This window comes from Dipodomys spectabilis, unplaced genomic scaffold, assembly GCF_019054845.1.
Source record: "Dipodomys spectabilis isolate Male_0828 unplaced genomic scaffold, ASM1905484v1 ptg000234l, whole genome shotgun sequence".
NCBI classification, from domain to species: Eukaryota; Metazoa; Chordata; class Mammalia; order Rodentia; family Heteromyidae; genus Dipodomys; species Dipodomys spectabilis.
The window spans coordinates 16,413,392-16,436,896 of NW_024870911.1; the positions used below are offsets into that span (position 1 = coordinate 16,413,392).

Below are 23,505 nucleotides of genomic sequence, written 5' to 3' on the forward strand. Positions count from 1 at the left end.
GAGCTGACTTTGAATTGCAATCATCAGATGTCAGCCTCCTGAGTAGCTAGGATTACAGGTGTGAGCCACCAGCACCTGGCTTGGGGTGAGGCTTTTAAAGGGTTGAAACCAGGAGTTTGGAGATAGTTGCACGAACTTCCTGTTGAAACATACAGGTGCATTTGGAAACCAGTGAACAGAAAAGGACTATTTCCAAACCAAGGGGTGGGAAAGAGTAAGATTCCCTTCCATCTCTTCCTTAGAGAATGATGATATGGCTGCTGGGTGTGGTGGTTCCCTCCCAGTTCCCAGCCAGTTAAGAAGCAGAAGCAGAAAGGTCATAAAGTCAAAGCTAGCCTAAGCTACTCATCATCCTTAGAGAGAAAGAAGAGGAAAGAAGAAAGAAAAAGGGAGGAAGGAGAAAAAAAATGCAAGGAGAAGGTTAAAACCAGCTTGTTCGGTTTGATGTTCATCCATAAGGATATCTGTAAGATTAAGGACCACTGGCTTTTTAGCCTGCAATCAAAACCACCCAGTTCCAAGGGATCAAGGACACTGAATTAAAGATTTGGGGAGAGGAGAGATCCAGCTTCCGGAATCTTTGATGTTGCTGATAGAACTGGGGTTTCTATGTGCTACAATGTGGCAATACGTTCCTTCTTGGAGCATCTGTTTTGCCGGTGGGACCCCTGGCCCTGTAAGCTTCTTCCTGCTGGGAAATGGGTGGCTTTGGGCACTCTTCAGACTCCGTTCTAATATCTAACTTTGGCTTTTACCAGGTCTATACTTACCTCCAAGGAATGAGTTTATTGCCCCTGGTCCCCTTCCTCTACAGGAATCACCACTTTTACCTTTAATGATGGAGACCTAGGAACCAAAGAAAACCTGAACAAACATTTCCTGGCAATTCTGAGCCTCACAGGGTGGGGCAGCACTAGTTATTGAATTAAGTCCTCAAATACTGGCTTCTCCGCATCATTGCTCTGCTTTAGTCCTGTGCTAGCAGTACACAAAGGAACTGCTATTCATTTTCATTTTGTTTTGTTTTGCCAACGTCTATCCTAGACAAAGACATATCATTCTGTAAATCTGGCTTTGTCCATCAAAACTCAAGAATATTTATTCATGTTCCGTGTGTGTGTGTGTGTGTGTGTGTGTGTGTGTGTGTGTGTGTGTGTGTGTCTGTCTGTCTGTCTGTCTGTCTGTCTGTGTGTTCCAGTACTGGGACTTAGCTTTCCAGTACTGTCTTTTAGCTTTCTCTCCTGAAAGCTGGCATGCTACTACTTGAGCCACAGCTCCACTTTGGCTTTTTGGTGATTAACTGAAGATAAAAAGTCTCATGGGAGGCTGGGAAGGTGGCTCAGTGGTAGAGCGCTTGCCTTGCATGCATGAGACCCTGGGTTCGATTCCTCAGCACCACATAAGCAAAAAGAAAAAAGCCAGAAGTGGCGCTGTGGCTCAAGTGGTAGAGCATTAGGCCTCACGACCAGACCCTCTCTCCCCCCCCCCCCCCCAAAAAAAAGTCTCATGGATCTTCCTGTCAGGACTGGCTTTGAACCATAATCCTCAGATCTCAGCTCCTGAATAGCTAGGATTGATGACAGGAGTGAGCCATTGGTACCCAGCACCATGCTCCTTTTTAAACTTTATTTACTTTTATTCTTTATTCATTTTTGTTGCTGTTGTTTTGTTTTTTGCCAGTCCTGGATCTTGAACTCAGGGCCTGGGTGCTGTCTCTAAGCTCTTTTGCTCACGGCTAGTGCTCTGCCACTTTAAGGCACAGCTCCACTTCCGGTTTGCTGGTGGTTAACTGGAGATAAGAGACTCAGACATTTCTGCCCAGGCTTGTTTTGAACCATGATTCTTAGATCTCAGCCTCGTGAGTAGCTAGGATTACAGGTATGAGCTACCAGTGCCCAACTTTTAAACTTCTGCTGGAGGACAGTGCTAGGGACCTCCAACACGTTGGACAAATTGTATACTACTGAACTGTACCCTAACCCTATAGCCAAGTTCCTCTTAACAAGCACAAAATGCCTCTAAACACCAAAAACTCCATGCCGTTCTTTGGGATGATTTTTTTTTTTAATCCTCTGTAAATCCCTATTCCATCCATTTTCCTTTGCCTCTTGGGGTAAACTAATCTAGCATTCATTTTGTGTATGGTCAGATTGCAGTCTCCTTGAGAGCAAGACCAACCAAGGGAGACAAATTATTTAAAACCTCTAGGTGACCTTGAATATGTGTAGGTGCATAGTGACTGAGCCACACCTTGATGACAGAAATTATCCCAATTCATAAGATTCACACATCCAAGCAAAGAGCGCACAATCCTCAAGGGCTTTACTACTACCTCCCTCTCTACCCTGCCTCCTTCAGTTGAGAAGGAGCTGGAGACTTCTAAATTCTCTGAGGGCAACGATTCCAGAAAAGCCAGGGTCTTGTGTAGGAGGCTGGAGGAAGCCAGCCACAAGTCACAGACAAGGCTGCACCCAGTCCCCCCATTACGCCACCCCCCCCCCCACACACACACACCCTGCACCTTTTGTTCTCAAGCCAGAACTACTGGTTTACTTTCCCTTCTGCAAGGCCTGGTGGGCTGTATTAGTTACGTAATAAAAGCAGGAAGGATTGTTGTTGAGGTTTTAGGATAGTTAAAAAAAAAACAAACAGGGGGCTGGGAAGGTGGCTCAGTGGTAGAGTGCTTGCCTTGAATGCATGAGGCCCTGGGTTCGACTCCAGCACCACATAAGCAAAAAGAAAAAAGCCGGAAGTGGCGCTGTGGCTCAAGTGGTAGAGCGCTAGCCTTGAGCTGAAGAGCTGAGGGACAGCGCCCAGGCCCAGTTCAGGCCCCACAACCGGACCCAAAAAAAAAAAACAGTAGGGCTGGGAAGGTGGCTCAGTGGTAGAGTGCTTGCCTTGCATGCCTGAGGCCCTGGGTTCGATTCCTCAGCACCACATAAGAAAAAAAAAGCCGGAAGTGGCGCTGTGGCTCAAGTGGTAGAGCGCTAGCCTTGAGCTGAAGAGCTTAGGGACAGCGCCCAGGCCCAGAGTTCAGGCCCCACGACCAGACCAAAAAAAAAAAACAAAACAGTAAAAGCCAAAAGAGTAGATTAGAAGTGACTGGAAAGGATCTCACATGTAGGGAACCCAGGCAATTCAAAGAAGTAAGAGTGAAAAAAGGCACCTAATTTTGGAAATACTTTTTCTGGACAGGCTTTCACTACATGGGCCACTGAATTAGATATACATGGGAAGGGTGGGATGGTGTCAAAATGGCTACAAGCACAGGTTTTGGTTTGTTTTTTTCCGTCATTTGGCTTGAACTCAGGGCCTGGGCACTGTCCCTGAGCTCTTTTACTCAAATATAGCACTCTACCATTTTGAGTCCTAGCACCACTTCCTGTTTTCTAGTGGTTAATTGAAGATAAGAGTCTCAAGGACTTTCCTACCTGGTCTAGCTTTGAACCACAATTCTCAGAGCTCAGTCTCCTGAGTGGCTAGGATTATAGGCACGAGCCACCAGTGCTGAGCTACAAGCACAGGTTTTAAAAATCAAACATGACTCTGTACATCACCTTTATAGAAACAATTAAAAAGTCAGATATGATTTTGTAATTGTAACCACTCATATATCATCTTTATAATAACAATTTTTAAAAAACCAGGAAGAAAGCCTGGTGCTTGTGGCTCAACAGGGTGCTGGTGGCTCACACCTATAATCCTAGCTACTCAGGAGGCTGAGATCTGAGGATCATGGTTCAAAGCCAGCCTGGGCAGGAAAGCCCATGAGACTCTTATCTCCAATAAACCACCAGAAAACCGGAAGTGTTGCTATGGCTCAAGTGGTAGAATGCTCACCTTGAGCTGAAAAGCTGAGCAACAGAGCTCAGGCCCAGAGTTCAAGCCCCACCACTGACAAAAAAAAAAAAAGCCAGGAAGAAGAATCAGATGGATCTCATGTTGCTCATGCTAGTGTACATCTTAGGGCAAGTTATTGAACTCATGTCTCACCTTTACTACAAGGTAAAGATAAACAAAGTATGCTCAGCCTAGCACTATGGATCACACAATCCTAGCAACTCAGGAGGCTGAGATCTAAAGAAGAAGGTACACTCATTGCCTGAGAATTGAGATGGTACATGCAAAGAGAATCAAGGCAGAGTTTAATATAATTATCACTTCTAAGGAAATACTCCTTGCTATTATATTACCAGAATTTTATTTTTTTTTTTTGGTCAGTCATGGGACTTGAACTCTTGGCCTGGGCATTGTCCCTAAGCTGTTCAGCTCAAGGCTTGTACTCTACTACTTGAGCCACAGCGCCACTTTTGGTTTTCTGGTAATTGGAGATAAGAGTCTCACAGATGTTCCTGCCCAGGCTGGCTTTGAACCTCAATCCTCAGATCTCAGCCTCCTGAGTAGCTAGGATTACAGGCATTAGCCACTGGCGCTCGGCTATATTACCAGAATTCTTAAAGGAACTGGCAAATAGAAAGCAGGATTGGAGGTTGTGACGGGTCAGCCAGGCTGACCATATGAACTTGAAGGAGTCCCCCCCACCCCCACCCCCTGCTACCCCATCACGATGAGATGACACAGGGGATATGCCACAATGTCTCAGCATGGCTGATCAGATTGGAAAGTGACTTGAAGAAAAGCTGGGTTTCCCACTGTGAGAGGCCTCACCTCTGCTCTGTGACATTGCAGTCGGGAAGATCAGCATCATGTCTCTGAGTAGCGCCTTCAGGGCTGTGGGCAACGACCCTGGGATCATCACCTGGAGAATTGAGGTGAGCTATGAGTGGCATTCCCTCCTCCTGACGGCCAGGACCTCTGCCCTCCTGCCCTCATGAGCCTGTGGCCTGAGGAAGGCAGCATCAGACTGTATGTTTTCCAATCCTTATCTCCCTCCCCAGTGCTCAAAGCAGGTATGTGGCAGGAAGAGGAATTTTTTTTAGTCTCTGAAAGCAGGTCTCTGAGCAAAAAGTGAGCTGTTCTTTATCCGGCCATCTGCTCAGTGAGTCTATCCTTACAGTAAATGCCTTGGGGAGATGGCGGGGAGTGCAAGACTCACCCTAGGGGACTTCTGGCTGGGAGGGTCAAAAAGTGGACATGTCGGGGCTGGGAAGGTAGCTCAGCGGTAGAGTGCATGCCTTGCAAGCATGAGGCCCTGGGTTCGATTCCTCAGTACCACATAAACAGAAAAAGCCGGAAGTGGTGCTATGGCTCCAGTGGTAGAGCGCTAGCCTTGAGCCGAAGAGTTGAGGGACAGAGCCCAGACCCAGAGTTCAGGCCCCATGACTGGCAAAAAAAAAAGAAAGTGGACATGTCATTTACCGAGCACTCTAGTTCCTGGGGGGAAGGGGGAGGAGTGCTGCCCAGAGGCCTTTCAGAGCTGGTGAGGGGCAGCCTCAGTCACTTCCAACGTTTTAAGACTCCCAGTTTGCTTGAAAAAGAGAAGGAACTAAAACAGAATTAGAAAATTTGTGGTATATTTAACCTTTTTTACATAGAACACACATTTGACATAGAACACGAAGTATGGCTGTAGTGATGACAATTTACATGCAGGATCCCAACTTGAGACTTCAAATATGGGTCACTAAGCAATATCAGCCTCCATCAGCCTCCTTACCTGTGCAGACTCCCAGCCTTAAACCCAAAAGGGCAGGCCTGGCCAGCTCTGGGTGGTCAGAGTAAAGGGCAGAGTGTCAGAGGCATTGGTACTGGCACTGCTCAGACACATTCAATTCTTCCCCCTGCAAAGGGCCCAGGGGCTTGGAGAAATGAGAACCAACAGGACAAAAGGAGATGTATAGGGTGAAGGAAACCAGGACAGGACCCAGATCCAAGCTTAGGGTGATGAAGACAGAGCAAACAGAAACCAGAGCAGCAGCCACATGAATCGAGTGCCAGCTCCTCTCTCCCTGTGGGGTCCCTGGGACATCTCTCTACTTGTCCTCTAGCACTTGTGCCAAATGACAGGAGAGGGAAGCTTGACAGGAAGAGAGGAGTGAGAACTACTGCCTGGATGTCTCCCTTGTCTTTCCAGAAAATGGAGCTGGCACTGGTGCCGCTGAGTGCCCACGGCAACTTTTATGAGGGGGACTGCTACATCGTCCTCTCGGTGAGCGCCGTCTTCCCCACTCCTTTCAGTTCTCCCCTGAGAGCCAGGTCCCGGGTTCTGCTGAGAAATCTACTGACAGAGAAACGAAAAAGGGCTCCTGTTGTCTGTCAATTCCACCTCAATGTTATACAGAGAAGACCTCAAGTTTGACTGAGAGGCCACCAGTAGGCCTGGGGTTTTTAATTTTGCATCCGAGGCCAGGCATAGAGCTTCTGTCTGGACCTTAACAAATTGCCCACAAGCAGCAATTCTTCCTCCTGGAGCCCAAGCCCCACACTAAAGTGGTATGGCAGAGAGCCAGACAAATACAAGCCAGACAAATACAATATCCCATATGAATAGGGCTGACAGCCATGCAGACGCACGGGTTGAGGGAAGCAGGGAGACCTGAAGGCAGGTAAGTCTGCAATCAACTGGGCAAAGATTCCCTACTGGTCTCCGTTTATTTTGAACACATCTGTCTACTTGCCCATACGTGGGAAGAAATTTGGGCTGCTAAAAGCTGGAGCTACTGGGGCTGGGAAGGTGGCTCAGCGGTAGAGTGCATGCCTTGCAAGCATGAGGCCCTGGGTTCGATTCCTCAGCACCACATAAACAGAAAAAGCCAGAAGTGGCGCTGTGGCTCCAGTGGTAGAGCGCTAGCCTTGAGCTGAAGAGCTGAGGAATAGCGCCCAGGCCCAGAGTTCAGGCCCCATGACCAGCAAAAAAAAAAAAAAAGCTGGAGCTACTGAAACTCTAGTACCCACTACACTAACAGAACTCTGAACCTGCCAGGGGCAGGATACAAGCTCTGTATGCTGCCATCCTCCATCCCAATGGGGCTGGGAGCACAGAGGAAGAGAGCTGGCCCCTGACATGATCTCTCTGGCTGTATCTCAGACCCGGAAAGTGGGCAGTCTCCTCTCCCAGAACATTCACTTCTGGATCGGGAAGGATTCCTCCCAAGATGAGCAGAGCTGTGCAGCCATCTATACTACACAGCTAGATGACTACCTGGGGGGCGGCCCCGTGCAGCATCGTGAGGTGCAGTACCATGAGTCCGACACCTTCCGTGGCTACTTCAAGCAGGGCATCATGTAAGTAGTGATACACAGAGCAAGGAACCCAAAGGGCCAATGTGCCTATGGAAAAACAAACTCAAGGGATTCAAAGCAAAGCAAAGTAAAGCAATCCTTTGCACCTATTAAAACAGCATATATTAGAAAGCTGCATGGTGCTGGCAAGGATGTAGGGGAAACGAGCCTCACGCACTGCTGGCACAAGGGTGGACTGGCAGTGTGTCCTGAGTAGTAGTCAGTGCCCCTATGGTGAATCCTACTTCTGGATACATCACATACATCACATACCCAGATCCATGAGGACTCATGAACTAGAATGTTCACAGTAATATTACCAGTGGTGGTAGAAAACTGTGGACATTGTAGATGGCCATCATTGAGAGACTAGACATGTACCAGAAGCTACAGACAAGACACATACCTAGCACATAGACACATCTCCCAAACACGAACAAAGTAAGAAACACTGGCATACATAACAGAATGCCAAATTCTATCTTACAGAAATAATGCATACAAGCAACAGACACCTCTTGCCAAAATGAAGAAGAGACATGAAACTATCAGAATGTCTGGGCACAGAGGTTTCCATTTGTGTAACACCTAATGTTTTCCCCAGAACATAGCACACAGCAGATCCTCAATAAGTAACTGTGTGGTTGTTCCCTCAGCTATAAAAAGGGAGGTGTGGCCTCAGGGATGAAGCATGTGGAAACCAATACCTATGATGTGAAGCGGCTGTTACACGTGAAGGGGAAGAGAAACATTAGAGCTACTGAGGTAAGTCCTGCCCATTGCCTCTTGAACCCAGGGACTTCTCCCTATGGCATCCTATTAGAATCTGCCTCTGAACAATGTTTACCTCTCACCTTGCAGGTACCAGTGAGCTGGGACAGTTTTAACCGAGGTGATGTCTTCTTGCTGGACCTCGGGAAGGTCATCATCCAATGGAATGGCCCAGAGAGCAACAGTGGAGAGCGTCTGAAGGTAGGGCTGTCTCTAATCAGAGCTCTCTCCTCTCCCACTGGCCTGGTCATGGCCTGGGCTCCCTCAGATGCCTACTCTCTTTTCCTTCCATGCTGGCTGCTCCTCAAGATTCAAGGTGGCCCTTTAGAGTAGACTGTCTTGCAGACAGGCCAAGTCCATGACTCATCCTAGTACTCCTCAGCATCAGAATAATTCTATGTGTGGGATCCAAGCTGACCCTTCCCTCTACCCCTCTTTGCCCCTCCCAGTCCCCCTTCCCTGCCACCCCACAGCCAAGTCATCAGGCAGGGGTCCCTGATGAGCTGAGTGCTTCCTTGGGCTTCTTTGACAGGCTATGCTTCTGGCAAAGGATATCCGGGACAGAGAGCGAGGGGGCCGTGCTGAAATAGGAGTGATTGAGGGAGACAAGGAGGCAGCCAGCCGGGAGCTGATGATAGTCCTTCAGGACACTCTTGGCCGTCGCTCCATTATCAAGCCTGCAATCCCCGATGAGATCATAGATCAGCAGCAGAAATCAAATATTATGTTGTATCAGTGAGTAGCTAAACTTAGCTTGGCTGCTTGTTTTGGGTGCTGGCATCTGGCTTTTTTCTTTCTTTCCTCCCTTTCCCTTCCCTTCCTTTTCTTCCTTTCCTTTCCCTTTACATCCCTTCCTTTCCCTTTCTTCTCTCCTCCTCCTTCTCCACCACCACCACCACTTCCTCTTTCTCCTCTTCTTCTTTTTCCTTGGCAGTCCTGAGATTTGAATTCTTGGTCCTTTTTATTTTTGGTCATGGGGCTTGAACTCAAGGCCTGTGCTCTGTCCTGGAGCTCTTTTGCTCAATACTAGTGCTCTACCACTTTGAGCCACAGCTCCTCTTCCAATTTATGAATGGTGAATCGGAGATAAGAGTCTCACAGGCACTTTTCTTTCTGGGCTGGCTTTGAACTATGATCCTGACACCTCAGCCTCCTGAGTAGCTAGGATTACAGGTGTGAGCCACCAGTACTCTTGGGACTTTTTTTTTTTTTGTCAGTTGTAGGCCTGAACTCTGGGTCTGGGCGCTGTCCCTCAGCTCTTCAGCTCAAGGCTAGCACTCTACCACTTGAGCCACAGCGCGACTTCTGGCCTTTTCTGCTTATATGGTGTTGAGGAATCAAATCCAGGGCCTCATGCATGCAAGGCAAGCACTCTACCACTGAGCCATCTTCCCAGCCTTCTTGGGACTTTTTAATGACAGCTCCTAAAGGAGATTAGAGATGCCCCTCCCAAGGAGCTATCTTTGGTATTACTTATTTGTTGGAAGTCCTGGGACTTGAACTCAGGGCCTGGACACTGTCCCTGAGCTTCTCTGTGCTCAAGGCTAGTACTCTACCACTTGAGCCACAGCACCATTTCTGTTTATGTGGTATTTAGGAATCAAACCCAGGGCTTCATGCATACTAGGCAAGCACTCTACCACTAAGCCACATTACCAGCCAATCTTCTGTACTTTTTAGCAACTCCTCTGACCTCCTGGAGAGACCTTTCCTGTACTGTGGTCTAGACATCTCCCAGGGTTGTGGAAAGTGTAAAATTTAGGAGACAGCTGCATAGACGTCTTCTCTAGGGACTAGAACCTATACATTCCTGTCTGCACTAAAGCCATGTCTGTCCTAAGTCATATTCTACCAAGAATTCAGCCACAGGATGCTTTGTAGGAAAGAAAACTAACCTATCCCCTTCTTCAGTGTCTCAGACACAGCTGGTCAGCTGGCAGTCGTGGAGGTGGCAACCAGGCCGCTAGTTCAAGACTTACTAAACCATGACGTGAGTAGAGCTTCAGGGGGTTTTGCATGAGGTAGCCAGACATGGCCTCAGATGCTGACCCTAGGCAGAGTCCTTTCTTCTGTCTTGAGCAACAGTAACCATAGTTATCTCTGACTGCTTCAGGACTGCTACATCCTGGACCACAGCGGAGCCAAGATCTATGTGTGGAAAGGAAAAGGAGCTACAAAGGTTGAGAAACAAGCGGCCATGTCCAAAGCCTTGGTAGGAGCTGCAAATATGTGGTACTGTCTCAAAAAGTCAGCTAATGTCACTTTACATGTGTGTGGAGCCACTCCAGGCACTTGAGCACAGAACGCTGCCGTTACACACACAGACTTCAAAGTCAGACAGACAGACTGAGGTTCAAAGGCAGGTTTTACTTTTTATCAGCTGGGGGAGTGTTCGGGGGAAGACTACAGAGCCGTGGTTCCTCATGCCTACCACAGGGTAATACTATATTCCAAGGTTGTAAAGTACTCAACAGTACTTGATACACACCACCTGCTCCATATTATTGAAGGAGATCTCATCTGTCAAGGCTAATGGCTCTGTCTTCAAGGAACTTATGATATTTGTGTACATCCAGCAAATGACCTAACGCAATGCCCTAAAAAGCAATAAATGAATAAATGACTGTGATACAGTCAGTAGGATGATGTAAGTACAGAAAGGACATAACATCAAAGGTCTTGCAAAAACAATAACAACAATAATTTTGGCAGGCTAAATAAAGAGATGCAAAAATATCCCACACATGAAACTGGTCCTAACTGGAAGAGAGCAAAGGAAGGGGTAACATTGTGCAAAAAGAAATGTACCTGATTTAGGAAACAGTAAGCCCTCTGTACATCACTTTTACAATAACAATTTTTTTTTTGTCCAGTCGTGGGGCCTGAACTCTGGTCCTGGGCGCTGTCCCTCAGCTCTTCGGCTCAAGGCTAGCACTCTACCACTTGAGCCACAGCGCCACTTCTGGCTTTTTTCTTTTTGTTTATGTGGAGCTGAAGAATTGAACCCAGGGCCTCATGCATGCAAGGCAAGTGCTCTACCACTGAGCCACCTTCCCAGCCCCTACAATAACAATTTTAAAAAATAAATAAATACAAAAGAAAAAAAACTGGTCCTTAGACAGAAGTGAGTTTGAGCTTGACTGACTCCTAGAGGGGAGGGATGCTACTGACTGGCTTCAAAGGGGTGAATCACAAGCAAAGCACTCAGTGCATCCTCCAACTGACTCTGCCTTTGTATGGGGGTGGGGGTTCTTCAGGGCTTCATCAAGATAAAGGGTTACCCCAGCAGCACCAACGTGGAAATGGTCAATGACGGTGCTGAGTCAGCTATGTTCAAGCAGCTGTTCCAGAAGTGGTCAGTGAAGGACCAGACCACAGGCCTGGGGAAAACGTTCAGCATTGGTAAAATAGGTGAGATTATCTCCCAGGGTATTTTCTCCTGCTAGGACTCTAGAGTCATGGGTGCTTCTCGCTCACTGGGTCTTTCCCAATCCCTTATCTGCAGCTAAAGTTTTCCAGGACAAGTTTGATGTGACTCTGCTACACAACAAGCCAGAGGTAGCTGCCCAGGAGAGAATGGTGGATGATGGCAATGGGAAAGTTGAGGTGAGGATGGTAAGGGCAGACCTGACTGCCAGGGCTGTTCCTGCTGCCAAGGAAAGTAGGCTATTCTGTCTGCTTCGCTATTCGCTCTCCCCCCACACCTCTGCATTTGCAAGTTGCAGTTTACCCACAATGCTTCAGGGAAGTGAGAGACACATCCCTAAATGTGTTATCACTTGTAGATCAATTCCAATCATCACTCAGCCTGCAAAGACCCAGCTGTGATGGGAGGTACTAGAGCGGGGCAACCCTGGTCTTCTCAATGCTCAAATCATGCAAATGTGATGAGCCCTCACCACTGGCTGGGAAGATCTCACCCAGATGGGGTCCCTGTTCAGCATGCCCCACTTCCCTTTAGGTAGTTCTCCCTAACACAACACCCACCTCTGTGGGGTCCATCTTCTGTGCCTAGGTCTGGAGAATTGAGAACCTGGAGCTGGTCCCTGTGGAGCAGCAGTGGCATGGCTTCTTCTATGGGGGAGACTGCTACCTGGTTCTCTACACGTATGAGGTGAACAGAAAGCCACACTACATCCTGTACATCTGGCAGGTAGGCCTGGGGCAGGCCTTCAGCTTTGGATCTAGATACTTTCCCTAGCCGCTGGGATAGGGTGGATAAGCAGGGAGCTACCACTCCCCTCTTGCCTCTGCAGGGCCGCCATGCCTCACAGGATGAGCTGGCAGCTTCAGCCTACCTAGCAGTGGACATGGATCAGCAGTTTGATGGGGCCCCCGTTCAGGTTCGGGTCAGTATGGGGAAGGAGCCACGCCACTTCATGGCCATCTTCAAAGGAAAGCTGGTTATCTATGAGGTGAGGATCATGAGGAAGGCTCAGAGCCAGCCAGTTATTAGAGGGGATATAGAGAAAGGTGGGATGAGGAGCAGTATCGAGTTAGACATAGAGACAGGGGATTAGTCCAAGACACTCGGGGAGATCCCAAATGCCTAGGGCTTCAAGTCCAAACTTAACAACATTCTGACCCATATTACCAGTGTAGGAGCATTGCCCTCAGCAATTCAGCTTGTGTCCTCCCCTCCAGTCAGGTGGGTCTCCTCATTAGACTTCATACATGCTACACCTTACCATCTATTTGTGTACCTTCAAGTTCAAGGCCTACTTCTTCCATGAAGCCCTGGCTGAAGCATTTTCTGCCAGGTACTGTATAAGGTCACATGTTAGATATCATACAAGTCTGGGGTCAAGCCCTCATCTTGTCATTTATTAGCCAGGTTTCTAAATCTCAGTTCCTTCATCTGCTCTGTGGAATACCAGTACCTATTTCATAGCTATTATAAGGTCTCATGAGAAGGCACTAGCCACAGATCCTGGCATATGAAAATATTGTCAGAATGAGAATATTAGGCAAGTCTTGGTGCAACACATCTATACTCGCATCACTCAGGCAGCCAGGGCAAAAGGATCAAAGTGACACCAGCCTGGGCTACATAGTGAGTTCTGGGGCAGCATGAACCATGTACAACCCTGTCTCAAAACAAAGAAAGTAAATATTATTGGTAGCATAATCCCTGTTCCCTCTGATCTTTGCCAGTTAGCCTAGAAGCTCCTGAAGGGCACAGCCAGCCCTGTGCTGGTGGAATCCTCTATAGATCTAGACTCTGCATTTCTTCCCTCTCTCCCCCAGGGTGGGACTTCCAGGAAAGAAAACCCTGAGCCTGACCCTCCCGTGAGGCTCTTCCAGATTCAAGGAAATGACAAATTTAACACCAAAGCAGTGGAAGTGCCAGCCTTTGCTTCCTCCCTAAACTCTAATGATGTCTTCCTGCTGAGAACCCAGGCAGAGCACTACCTGTGGTATGGCAAGGTAGGATGGCTAGGCCCAATGGTCAGATAAGCGCTCTTCAGCCCTTGCACTATCCTATCTTCTCACTCCTGGTCAGCAAGATCAAAGGAACTAGAATGTGTAGTCCTAGTGCTGTAGTCTAGTGCTGTAGTCCTCCGAAAGGTTTTATTCCCCCTTAAACATATCTTCAAAGAAAGTACCAACATTCCCTATAATCGGGCCTCTATCAGAACTGCCCTGCCCTGCTCACCCAGAAGATATGCCATAAACTTCCATATGCATGAAGGTTAGAAAAGCCAACCTTCCCACATGAGGCTAGTGACTGGTAACAGGACAGGTGCTCACACAGACCAAAAATATTTTTAAAACAGGATGTTGTCAATATGGCATGAGTGCCTTAAAAACACTAAAATTGTTTCACAAAAGAGAACTGAATTTGAGCATGGCACATTTGTAATCCCAGCTCCTTAAGAGACTGAGATTAGGGATTAGGGTCATGGCTCCAGTAGTAAAACACTTGCTTAGCAAGTGCAAGAAGTGCAAGGGCCTGAGTGCAATCCCAGTACCATCAAAAGAAAACAAACAAACAAAAAGGCTGAGGTATGAGCTGGGAATGTGACTTAGATAAGGGCCTCAAAGACTTTCTTGCCCAGGCTGGCTTTGAAACACAACCCTCAGATATCAGCCTCCTGAGTAGCTAGATTATAGGCATGAAACAACAGGGTCAAGCTTTATTCTTTTTTTTTCCTTAAAAAAATGGTAATAATCCAAAGCAGGAGCTAAGTCAGAGTCTAGTCCTGTTCTTTGTGAGTGCCCCAGCTTCCTGCCTCCCCTCACAGCACCTAGGACACATCCATCTTCTCCTCCTGAGGGTCTGGTGCAGCAGCCAACTCTGATCACACTGCATCCCAGAAACTTCTCTTTCCCATCAGCATGCCCATACCCCTGTTCAGCTAACGTTTGTGCTCTTTGCCCCACGCAGGGGTCCAGTGGGGACGAGAGGGCAATGGCTAAGGAGCTGGCTGGGCTTCTCTGTAATAGCACTGAAGACACTGTGGCTGAGGGCCAGGAGTCTGCAGAGTTTTGGGACCTACTGGGAGGGAAAACCCCTTATGCCAATGACAAAAGGTATGGTGACACCCTTCTCATTGAGACTCCTCCTGCCTCGTGTCTTGTGAATCCTAAGTTCCTTTTGTTTTTACACCATGATTTCTACACACCTGTTTCTGTTTGGACTGTATTATAGACTACAGCAGGAAACCCTAGATATCCAGCCCCGCCTCTTTGAATGTTCCAATAAGACAGGTCGGTTTATGGTCACTGAGATCACAGACTTCACCCAGGATGATCTGAACCCAGGTGATGTGATGCTCCTGGATACCTGGGACCAGGTAAGACACAGATACAGAATATATGGCAAATGGCAAAGGTCCCCAAAGCTTAGGCTAGGTGTGTGTGTGTGTGTGTGTGTGTGTGTGTGTGTGTGTGTGTGTGTAATATTCCCACCTAGACTCCCAAAGCTTAGGCTAGGTGTGTGTGTGTGTGTGTGTGTGTGTGTGTGTGTGTGTGTGTAATATTCCCACCTAGACTGAGCCCAGGTTAGCCCCAGGTCAAACATTTATCAGTGGTAACCAAAGGAAGTGCCTGCTTTTTACCATGGTTATGTTTAAATTTCCCACCTTGCTTTGGAAAAATCAGACCACTCTATTATCCTGCCCTTCTTTTAGGGCAATAACAAGATTCTAAATACAGAGCTTTTGAGCCTTTCAGGGTCCAAGGAATATGACATATCTTTATCACCTGTGATAAATGACATAAAGAATGGGAAATCTTTAAGGCAACTCACTGTCTTCAGTTCAGCTCGCCAAGCATCCTCAGGGCATATCATCCATGCTAACTACTGTGTCAATGGGAGTCACCTAGGTGACTGGAAGGACAGAGAAACATCATTGTATCATAAGGAGGTACATACAAGGTGCATGGGAGCACAAATAAGGGAACTCAACATTGCGTAGAGCTCTAAGAACACTTCCTAGAGGAAGACTCCCAGGTTGAATATCAAAGGATGAGTAGGCACTAACTGGCAAAGGATGGAGAAAGGGCTGGCGGTATGGCTCAAGTGGTAACATATTTGCCTAGAAAGTACAATCTCCTGAATTCAATCTCTGTATACTAAAACATCGGGGAGAAGAATGAAGGCTAGAGACCTGAGCAAAGGAAATAGCATACAGAAAAGCACCATGGAGATAAAGCTCAATAGTTAAGAAGCACCATAGAGATGAAGCTCAAGAAGTAGGTATAGACCTGACCTACCATGCCAGGAAGTTTATCCTGACTTTTAAGCAGATGAACAACATGTTCAGATAGTACTTTAGATAGATCACTCCTGCAAATGGAGAAGAGGGTTGGGGTCAAGGAAGAGCTGCTTGGGTCCACAAAAGATCAGTAGAAGAGAGGCAGAAGGATTGTGACAGACTTGAGAAATGTCAGGGAGATCAAGTTGGCCAGTCCTGGTGATTCACTGGAGGGAGGGGGTTAAGGATATGGCTCCTGGGTTTCTTGCCTTAGGTGATTGGTGGATATCACTCTCCAAGAGTAGAAATTTAGACACTTATGTAGAAAACTACATTTGGGAAGGGTTTTATTTGAGGTATATCGAGAAAGATTTTTTTGTTTGGGTTAGTTTTTTTTGGGGGGTGGGTGTGAAGGTTGGTAAGAATTCAAATTCAGGAAGCTGAAATTCAGGGAAAACTCAGATTTGGGTATATAGATTTGAGAGATGTACATGACAATTAAAATCACAAAGCTAGTTCTGGGAAAACTGTTCTCTGCTGAACAAATTAAGCTGAGAACATTTTCCAGGGCTGTAAATTGCTGAGAGAGGAGGAGCAGTGGACTTGGTCTAAGGTACCAGCATGAGACATGAGCAAGTATTAATCTGAACTACCCCAGGTGTTCTTGTGGATTGGAGCTGAGGCCAATGCCACAGAAAAGGAGAGAGCCCTTGCGACTGCCCAGGAATACCTGCATACTCACCCCAGTGGCCGAGATACCAACACCCCAATCCTCATCATCAAACAGGGATTTGAGCCTCCCATCTTCACAGGCTGGTTCCTGGCCTGGGACCCTCAAATTTGGAGTGTAAGAACAGAGATATTGGGGAATATGTTCTTTCTCACAACAGGTCAGAACTCAGGGCTGGGGGATGGGGAATGGCACACTAATTCAGGGGCTTATTAAAACTAGGACCTCTTCCACTCCCTGCCTTTTTTTTCCCTCCTCACCCCCATACCAATCAGTCCAGTTAGATCATTCACAACTGTTTTTAGCAGTAGGCAGTGTGAAGTAATAGTTCATGAAGTATATCCACACATGTCATCTTTTAGATATTTACAACTATCCTGAATAGACAATCCAAGACCTTGATTTCCCACATCACAGAAGACAAGGCCACGAGGACAAGTTGTTTGTCCTAGTCACAATCAGATGACAGTAAGAATCCAGATTTCCTGACTTCTACTCAACTGTTCTTTCTTCAGTCTTGTACCGAGGACTATAGGGGCAGCATCAAAATCATGTTTAAGAACCTCTCTTCAGCTGGTGGCTCACACCTATAATCCTTGTTATACAGGAGGCTGAGATCTGAGGAATGCAGTTTGAAGCTAGCCCAGGCAGGAAAGTCTTTAAGACTCTATATCCAATTAACCACCAAAAAGCCAGAAAAATGCCCAGGCCCTGAGTTTAAGGTCCAAGACTGGCACGTGCGCGCACGCGCGCACACACACACACACACACACACACACACACACACACACAAACACACGAGAGAAACAATAACCTCTCTTCCCTACATGAACCCACAAGGACGACTTTGGACTTTCCCCCCCTTATCTCTGAAATGCTTTCTGATTCTCCATCTCACTTGTTTTTCCTGAAGATATAGAACAGGCCCAAGATGCCCTTCACCTGTCTGCAATCCCTCATCCTGTTTTCCCTCTCTTCTCAGGCTGGAAAGTCATATGAGCAGTTAAAAGAGGAGCTGGGAGATGCTGCTGCTATCATTCGAATCACTGCGGTGAGTCAAGTTGCTGCTAGAGAAGCACCAGAGCCAAGAAAACATAGCTAATGCTGCAGTGGTCATGTGGGCAAGACTTACTATGTCTCCACTAACCATCAGTGCAGTTGTCTGTTTTCATATAAAGGTTGTGTTGTTTTGTTTTGTGTGCCTTGGCTAGAGCACACTAGGTAAGTGCTCTGTCCTTAAGCTATGACCCAGCCCCAAGGTTATTATTTTTTTTTAATGTCAGTCGTGGGGCTTGAACTCTGGACCTGGGCGCTGTCTCTGAGCTCTTTAGCTCAAGGCTAGCACTCTACCACTTGAGCCACAGCACCACTTCTGGTTTTCTTGTGGTTTATTCAAGATGAGTCTTAGACTTTCCTGCTCAGGCTGGCTTTGAACTGTGATCCTCAGATCTCTAGGATTACAGGTGTGCGCCACTGATGCCCAGCCCCAAGATTTTTTTAAGCAATAAAAAGCAGGTCTCAAGCACTTGGGAAAAGCAAAGGAAGAGAGATATGAGTTTGAGGTCAGCCTGGATGGCCTAAGGAGATCCTACCTCAAAAAACAAAAACACAGGAACTAGAGGTATAGCTCAAATGGTAGAGAGGGAGCCAATGAGTGAAAAGGCTGAATGAGAGTTCAAGGCCTAGTATTGGCACAAACAAAGAAAACTAATTTTATTAATCAATTCTCCTTGCCATTCAGGAGAGATTAAAATTTGTTGGCAGTATTTTTTCAGAATTAGCTTCTATCCCAAATACTATTTTTATCAGTTTCTGAAAGCAAAGTCCACAGAAACTTAGGCCATTTACTCCTGCTTTTACAACTGAAAGAAGCAGAGCTTCCAGGCAGGAATCCAAAAGCTCTTCAACATCAGGAGAAATATAGGGCACCAGGTGTTCAAACCATCTGCCAGTCTTGTCCTTTGTGCTACACAAAGTCAGACTCCAAAGCTAATGGTGAGGTAGTCTCTTTAAATTGTATCTAATAATTCAGGAGCAGTGGCATAAGTCTGTAATCCTAGCATTTGGGAGAGAATACAAGGATCAAGAGTTTGAAGCCAGCCTGATCTATGTATCAAGATTCTTTCAAAAATAAAAACAATTGGGTTGGTCATGGTGGTTTAAAAATTGTATTCAGGGGGTTGTAAAGATTAAGGCCAGGGAAGTGGCGCTGTAGCCACTTGAGCACTAGCCTTTGGCTGAAAAGCCGGGTGCTGGTGGCTCACGCATGTAATCCTAGCTACTCAAGAGGCTGAGATCTGAGATCACGGTTCAAAGCCAACCCAGGCAGGAAAGACTGTGAGACTCCTATCTCCAATAAACCACTAGAAAACCGGAAGTGGCCCTGTGGCTCAAGTGGTAGAGTGCTCGCCTTGAGCTGAAGAGCTGAGGGACAGCGCCCAGGCCCAGAGTTCAAGCCCCACGACTGACAAAAAAAAGATTTAAGGCCAGCCCAAACTTTTCATGGGGACTCCATCTCAATCAATAAAAGCTAGGATGGTGATGTGTACCTGCCATCCTAGCTACATAGGAAGTATAACTAGGAGGATCACAATCCCAGCCAACCTTGGCATAAAAGCAAGATCCTAATTTTTAAAATAACAATAGCAAAAAGGGCTAGGGCATGGCTCAAGTAGTAGAGTGTTTCAATAGCTAGAACAAGATCCCAAGTTCAAATTTCAATACTTCAATACTCAAGAGAATTTTATATTTAAGAAATAAAATTCTAGAAATATAAGGCCTAAATAAAAGTGCCAAAAGAAGTTGTATGCAGCTGGGAAGGTGGCTCAGTGGTAGAGCGCTTGCCTTGCGTGCATGAGGCCCTGCGTTCAATTCCCCAGCACCACGTAAGCAAAAAGAAAAAAAGCCGGAAGTGGCGCTGTGGCTCAAGTGGTAGAGCGCTAGCCTTGAACTGAAGAGCTGAGGGACAGCGCCCAGGCCCAGAGTTCAGGCCCCATGACCGGAACCTCCCCCCCCCCCCCGCCCCCGCAAAAAAAAAAAAAAAAGAAGAAGAAGAAGTTGTATGAGCCAGGTGCTGGTGGCTCATGCCTGTAATCCTAGGTACTCAGGAAGTGAGATCTGAGGGTGGCCAACTCAGGCAGGATAGTCCATGAGACTCTTATCTCCATTAGCTACTAAAACCCAGGAGTGAAGCTATGGCTCAAATGATAGAACGTTAGCATTGAGTAAAAAAGGTCAAAGACAGTGCCCAGGCCCTGAGTTCAAGCCCTATTACCAGCACAGAAATTAAAAATAAAACACCTGCTTGGGTGCTTGGGTGCCAGTAGCTCACATCTGTAATCCTAACTACTCAGAAGGCTGAGATGTGAAGAAGATCAGTTTGAAGCCAGCCTAGGCAGGAAAGTCTGTGACACTCCTATCTCCAATTAACCACCAAAAAGCCAGAAGTGAAGCTGTAGCCCAAGTAGAGCACTAGCCTTGAGCAGAAAAGAGAGAGAGCCTAGGCCAAGAGTTCAAGCCCCCAGGACTGACAAAAAAAAACGAACTGTATGAACACAATATTTAAAAGAAAAGAAACTTAAGACTGGCTGGAATTATAGTTCAGTGATAGAGCGCTTGCCTAGCATGCTGAAGCTCTTGGGTTCAATCCCAATAATAACAACAAAAGAGACTTGAGCACAGCATGTATTCCAAACTGAGTCCTTATGGACTCACCTCAGACTTACTGAATATGATCCCCCTCGAAAAAAGACCCCAAATTCTGAATGTTTTTAATTCCAAGATGATTTTGATATGTAGCCAGATTTGGAGAAAATCTGAAAGACGATCATAAAGAGTGGCACAACCAAAATGTAAATATTATACTCACATAGAACACTGATCACGTAAAACATGTGTTTTCTCATATCTCCATTCTTACCTAGGATATGAAGAATGCAACCTACACTCTGAATTCTGAGAATGAGCCAAAATATTATCCTGTAGAAGTTCTACTGAAAAATGTGGATCAGGAGCTACCTGAAGATGTAGATCCTGCCAAAAAGGAGGTGAGTATAGTTGAAGCAGCAATATCTGACAGAGCAGAGGAAAAACTCTCCATCAGCTAAAGCACCCATCTCAGTGTAAGGCCTAGGACAATTCTGGTACATTAGAGACATTTAGTGGATATTTGAGCTATCCAATAATTCAAAACCAAAAACTAAGGACTCACTCTCCATTGTGTTTTTCTCACCTTCTATGGATCCATCAAGTGGCCTCTCTCTATGCCTCTCCATCTCTACTACTAGGCTAGTCCACACATTTGGAACCAGCCCCACTGATTCCTATCTCATTAATAACATCAACATTATTACTGATAGCCAAAGGAATATTTTAAAAGTGGATGGGACTTCACTGTTTAAAACACAACGAACAGCTTCCTATTGCACTTACAAAAGAATCAGAGGTCTACACAATCTGGTCACTGCCCCCCTCTGGGATTTCATCTATCATACCACACTACCCATTTTATTTAATAACCATCAGCTCTGTGGCTGCTTTTACTTAAACATGCTGAACACTGCCTTGGAGGCTTTGTACTTACTGGAGCTCCTGCCTGGAACATTCTCCTTTTCACCATTTAGCTCAAGTGTCACTTCTGTAGGGAGACCTCTCTTCCCTGACCACTTGTTATCTAACTAACACTGCTTCCCTCTAGACTTGGTCACTAATTCTCTTCTCCTGTAATGACATCCAGTTGGTCCATTATGCTCTCAGCTTTCCAGCACCTATAACTGTGCTCCTTGCGTTTTGCTTGAATGAATTAACCTATTTACGTTGAGCTAATTAATTTTCCCCTTGAAAGAGCTGATTTGGGAAAAGGTCTCTGAATTTCCCACTATATCTCATCTAACCAAGTCCTAAGTATCTGGAGTATAATGTTCTTTTTGTATGTATGCCAGTACTACCACTTGAACTCAGGGCCTTACAAATCTCACTTGGCTTTTTCCCTCAAGGTGGGTGTTTACCACTTGAGCCATACCTCTATTTGTGGCTTTTTGGTGGTTGAGTTTCATTGGACTTTTCTGCTCAGGCAGAAAACTAAGGATTACAGACATGAGCTACTAGCCCCCAGCTATAATGTTAAATTTTTTGGTGGTACTGGGGTTTGAACTCAAGGCCTTGTACTTACTAGGCAGCACTCTTACCACTGGAACCACTCTGTTAGCTCAAGACTATAATGTTCTTGAAAGCAGAGGCTACATGTTAATAACTTCTACTTAGGCACAAAATATGTATCATATCCATAATTGTTAGCCTGAATGCTCTCAGGAAGATCCACTTGATCTGATCTTGCACTTGCAAAGTTCAGGAAATGAAAGCGGAGAAGGAACTATGGATCAGGAGCTAAGCTTTTACCAAGTCCTTGGTTCAATTCCCAACACCAAAAAATAATTAAGTCCTGGACAAACATGGTAGCAAGAATATAAAAGAAAAGTATCATCAACTAAATTGAATGTCTAGAATTCATACATAGCCCATTTACTATCATTCTGGCAAGAAACCAGGACCATGAGAACAGTGAACCCAGTTAGCTACTTCCACACAGAAAATGAGACCACAGCAGGAACACATCTGCCATGACTAACTTGTTTGTTAGACTTCACCCTTCAGGGGCTGCCTAGGCCTCCCTTATGCCTACTCCCCCCACCTCTGTTGATATTAACAGGTGTCCTGTGTTCCTCCTAACTAGAAGCTTTGTTTTCACTCTTAGAATTACCTCTCTGAAAAGGACTTTGTGTCTGTCTTTGGCATCACAAGAGGACAGTTTACTGCTCTGCCTGGCTGGAAACAGCTCCAACTGAAGAAAGAAAAGGGGCTTTTCTAAGGCAAGAAGGCATATACCTATTCAAGACCACCAAAGAGAGCTCACTGCCAATATCAGTAAAGAACGTATCTACCAACTTCTGCCAAATATTCAGCCACCGATTTAATTATAATAATCTAAGAGTCAGCATGTTCATTTTTGTCTCATCCTTGCAATCCTTGTTTGATATAGCCTAAAAGGTTAACTACCCACTTTTTGGTTTCTAGCTAAAATTTTAGCAGGAAGTACTAAAATCTGCATGAATATATAAGTCAAAAGGAGAAGCAAAAAAACTAAGCTTGAAATGTTTAACAATGCCAGGACCTACATTTGCTTTAAAATTTAAGATTAGGGGCTGGGAAGTTGGCTCAGTGGTAGAGTGCTTGCCTCGCATACATGAGGCCCTGGGTTTGATTCCTCAGTACCACATAAGAAGAAAAAAGCCAGAAGTGGTGCTGTAGTTCAAGTAGTAGAGTGCTAGCCTTGAGCTGAAGAACTGAGGGACAGAGCCCAGCCCAGAGTCAGCCCCCACGACCGACAAAATAAAATAAAATTAGTATTTCTAAAACCTATTTAACCCACAAAGCAATGAAGCTATTTGCATGCATACATCCAGGATGAAAATCTAAATGCCAAGATCTCTTATGTGCCAGAGGATTTTTAACTTTTCAAATAAAGAAACCTGGATGAATAAACGGAATTCTTTTCAGTATTGGGGCTTGTTTGTTCTGGTCATCTCACTATATGTAGGGAGCAGCGTTTTCAGTACTGCTTTCAGTAAAAGGTATGTTGAATGAGCTCTCTAGCTAACTGTACCACTATAATTCCTACCATTGTCAAAATCTGCCTTATTGGGTAAGAGATGCAGCTCAAAGTGTTTGCCTTACAATGTTTGAGACCCTGGGTTACATCTCCAACACCTCAAAAACAAAATGTCCTGCATTATATCTGTGCAGGAAACTCAGTACCTACCTACACGCTATTACCCAAAGGGAAGCAGAGCCACATGCTATTAATTTCAATGAACAAGTGTATGTATCAGTTCAGAGAGCTTTCAAAGCATTCTACAGACACCAACAAATGAGCCCACATTTTCCAGATAACTCTAGCATGAATCAACAATTCCAAAGGAATTCACAAAGCGGAAGTAATGAACTGGAGAAGTTCCAGGGAAGAAGTTTAGTCCAAAGTGTCAGAAATGAAAGCATAACAAGAGACTTCTGTCACAGGAGGAGTATGACAATGTGTGCCTTAAAAGTTTAAGGAACACCAAGAAA

At 45.9% G+C, this 23,505-nt stretch overlaps 1 protein-coding gene across 1 annotated transcript; it reads left to right on the forward strand.

Moving 5' to 3' along the window:
- Nucleotides 1–4,703: 4,703 nt before the first annotated feature.
- Avil (advillin) lies at nt 4,704–22,249 on the forward strand. Its single transcript, XM_042698920.1, has 19 exons — nt 4,704–4,772; nt 6,035–6,109; nt 6,989–7,185; nt 7,839–7,947; nt 8,044–8,154; nt 8,486–8,688; nt 9,865–9,943; nt 10,067–10,165; nt 11,211–11,364; nt 11,459–11,559; nt 11,969–12,106; nt 12,210–12,368; nt 13,201–13,380; nt 14,342–14,487; nt 14,606–14,750; nt 16,312–16,500; nt 17,366–17,434; nt 20,307–20,429; nt 22,136–22,249. The coding sequence occupies exons 1-19, from the start codon at nt 4,707–4,709 to the stop codon at nt 22,247–22,249; spliced, it is 2,457 nt and encodes an 818-aa protein (XP_042554854.1). The 5' UTR covers nt 4,704–4,706.
- Nucleotides 22,250–23,505: the final 1,256 nt, after the last annotated feature.

What these genes read in the sequence shown, in the direction of transcription:
- Avil (XM_042698920.1), top strand. Translation starts at nt 4,707, where the DNA reads ATGTCTCTGAGTAGCGCCTTCAGGGCTGTGGGCAACGACCCTGGGATC. An exon ending in GTTCAGCATTGGTAAAATAG is followed by an intron (nt 11,365 to 11,458) that starts GTGAGATTATCT and finishes CCTTATCTGCAG; the next exon opens with CTAAAGTTTTCCAGGACAAG. An exon ending in CCTTATGCCAATGACAAAAG is followed by an intron (nt 14,488 to 14,605) that starts GTATGGTGACAC and finishes ACTGTATTATAG; the next exon opens with ACTACAGCAGGAAACCCTAG.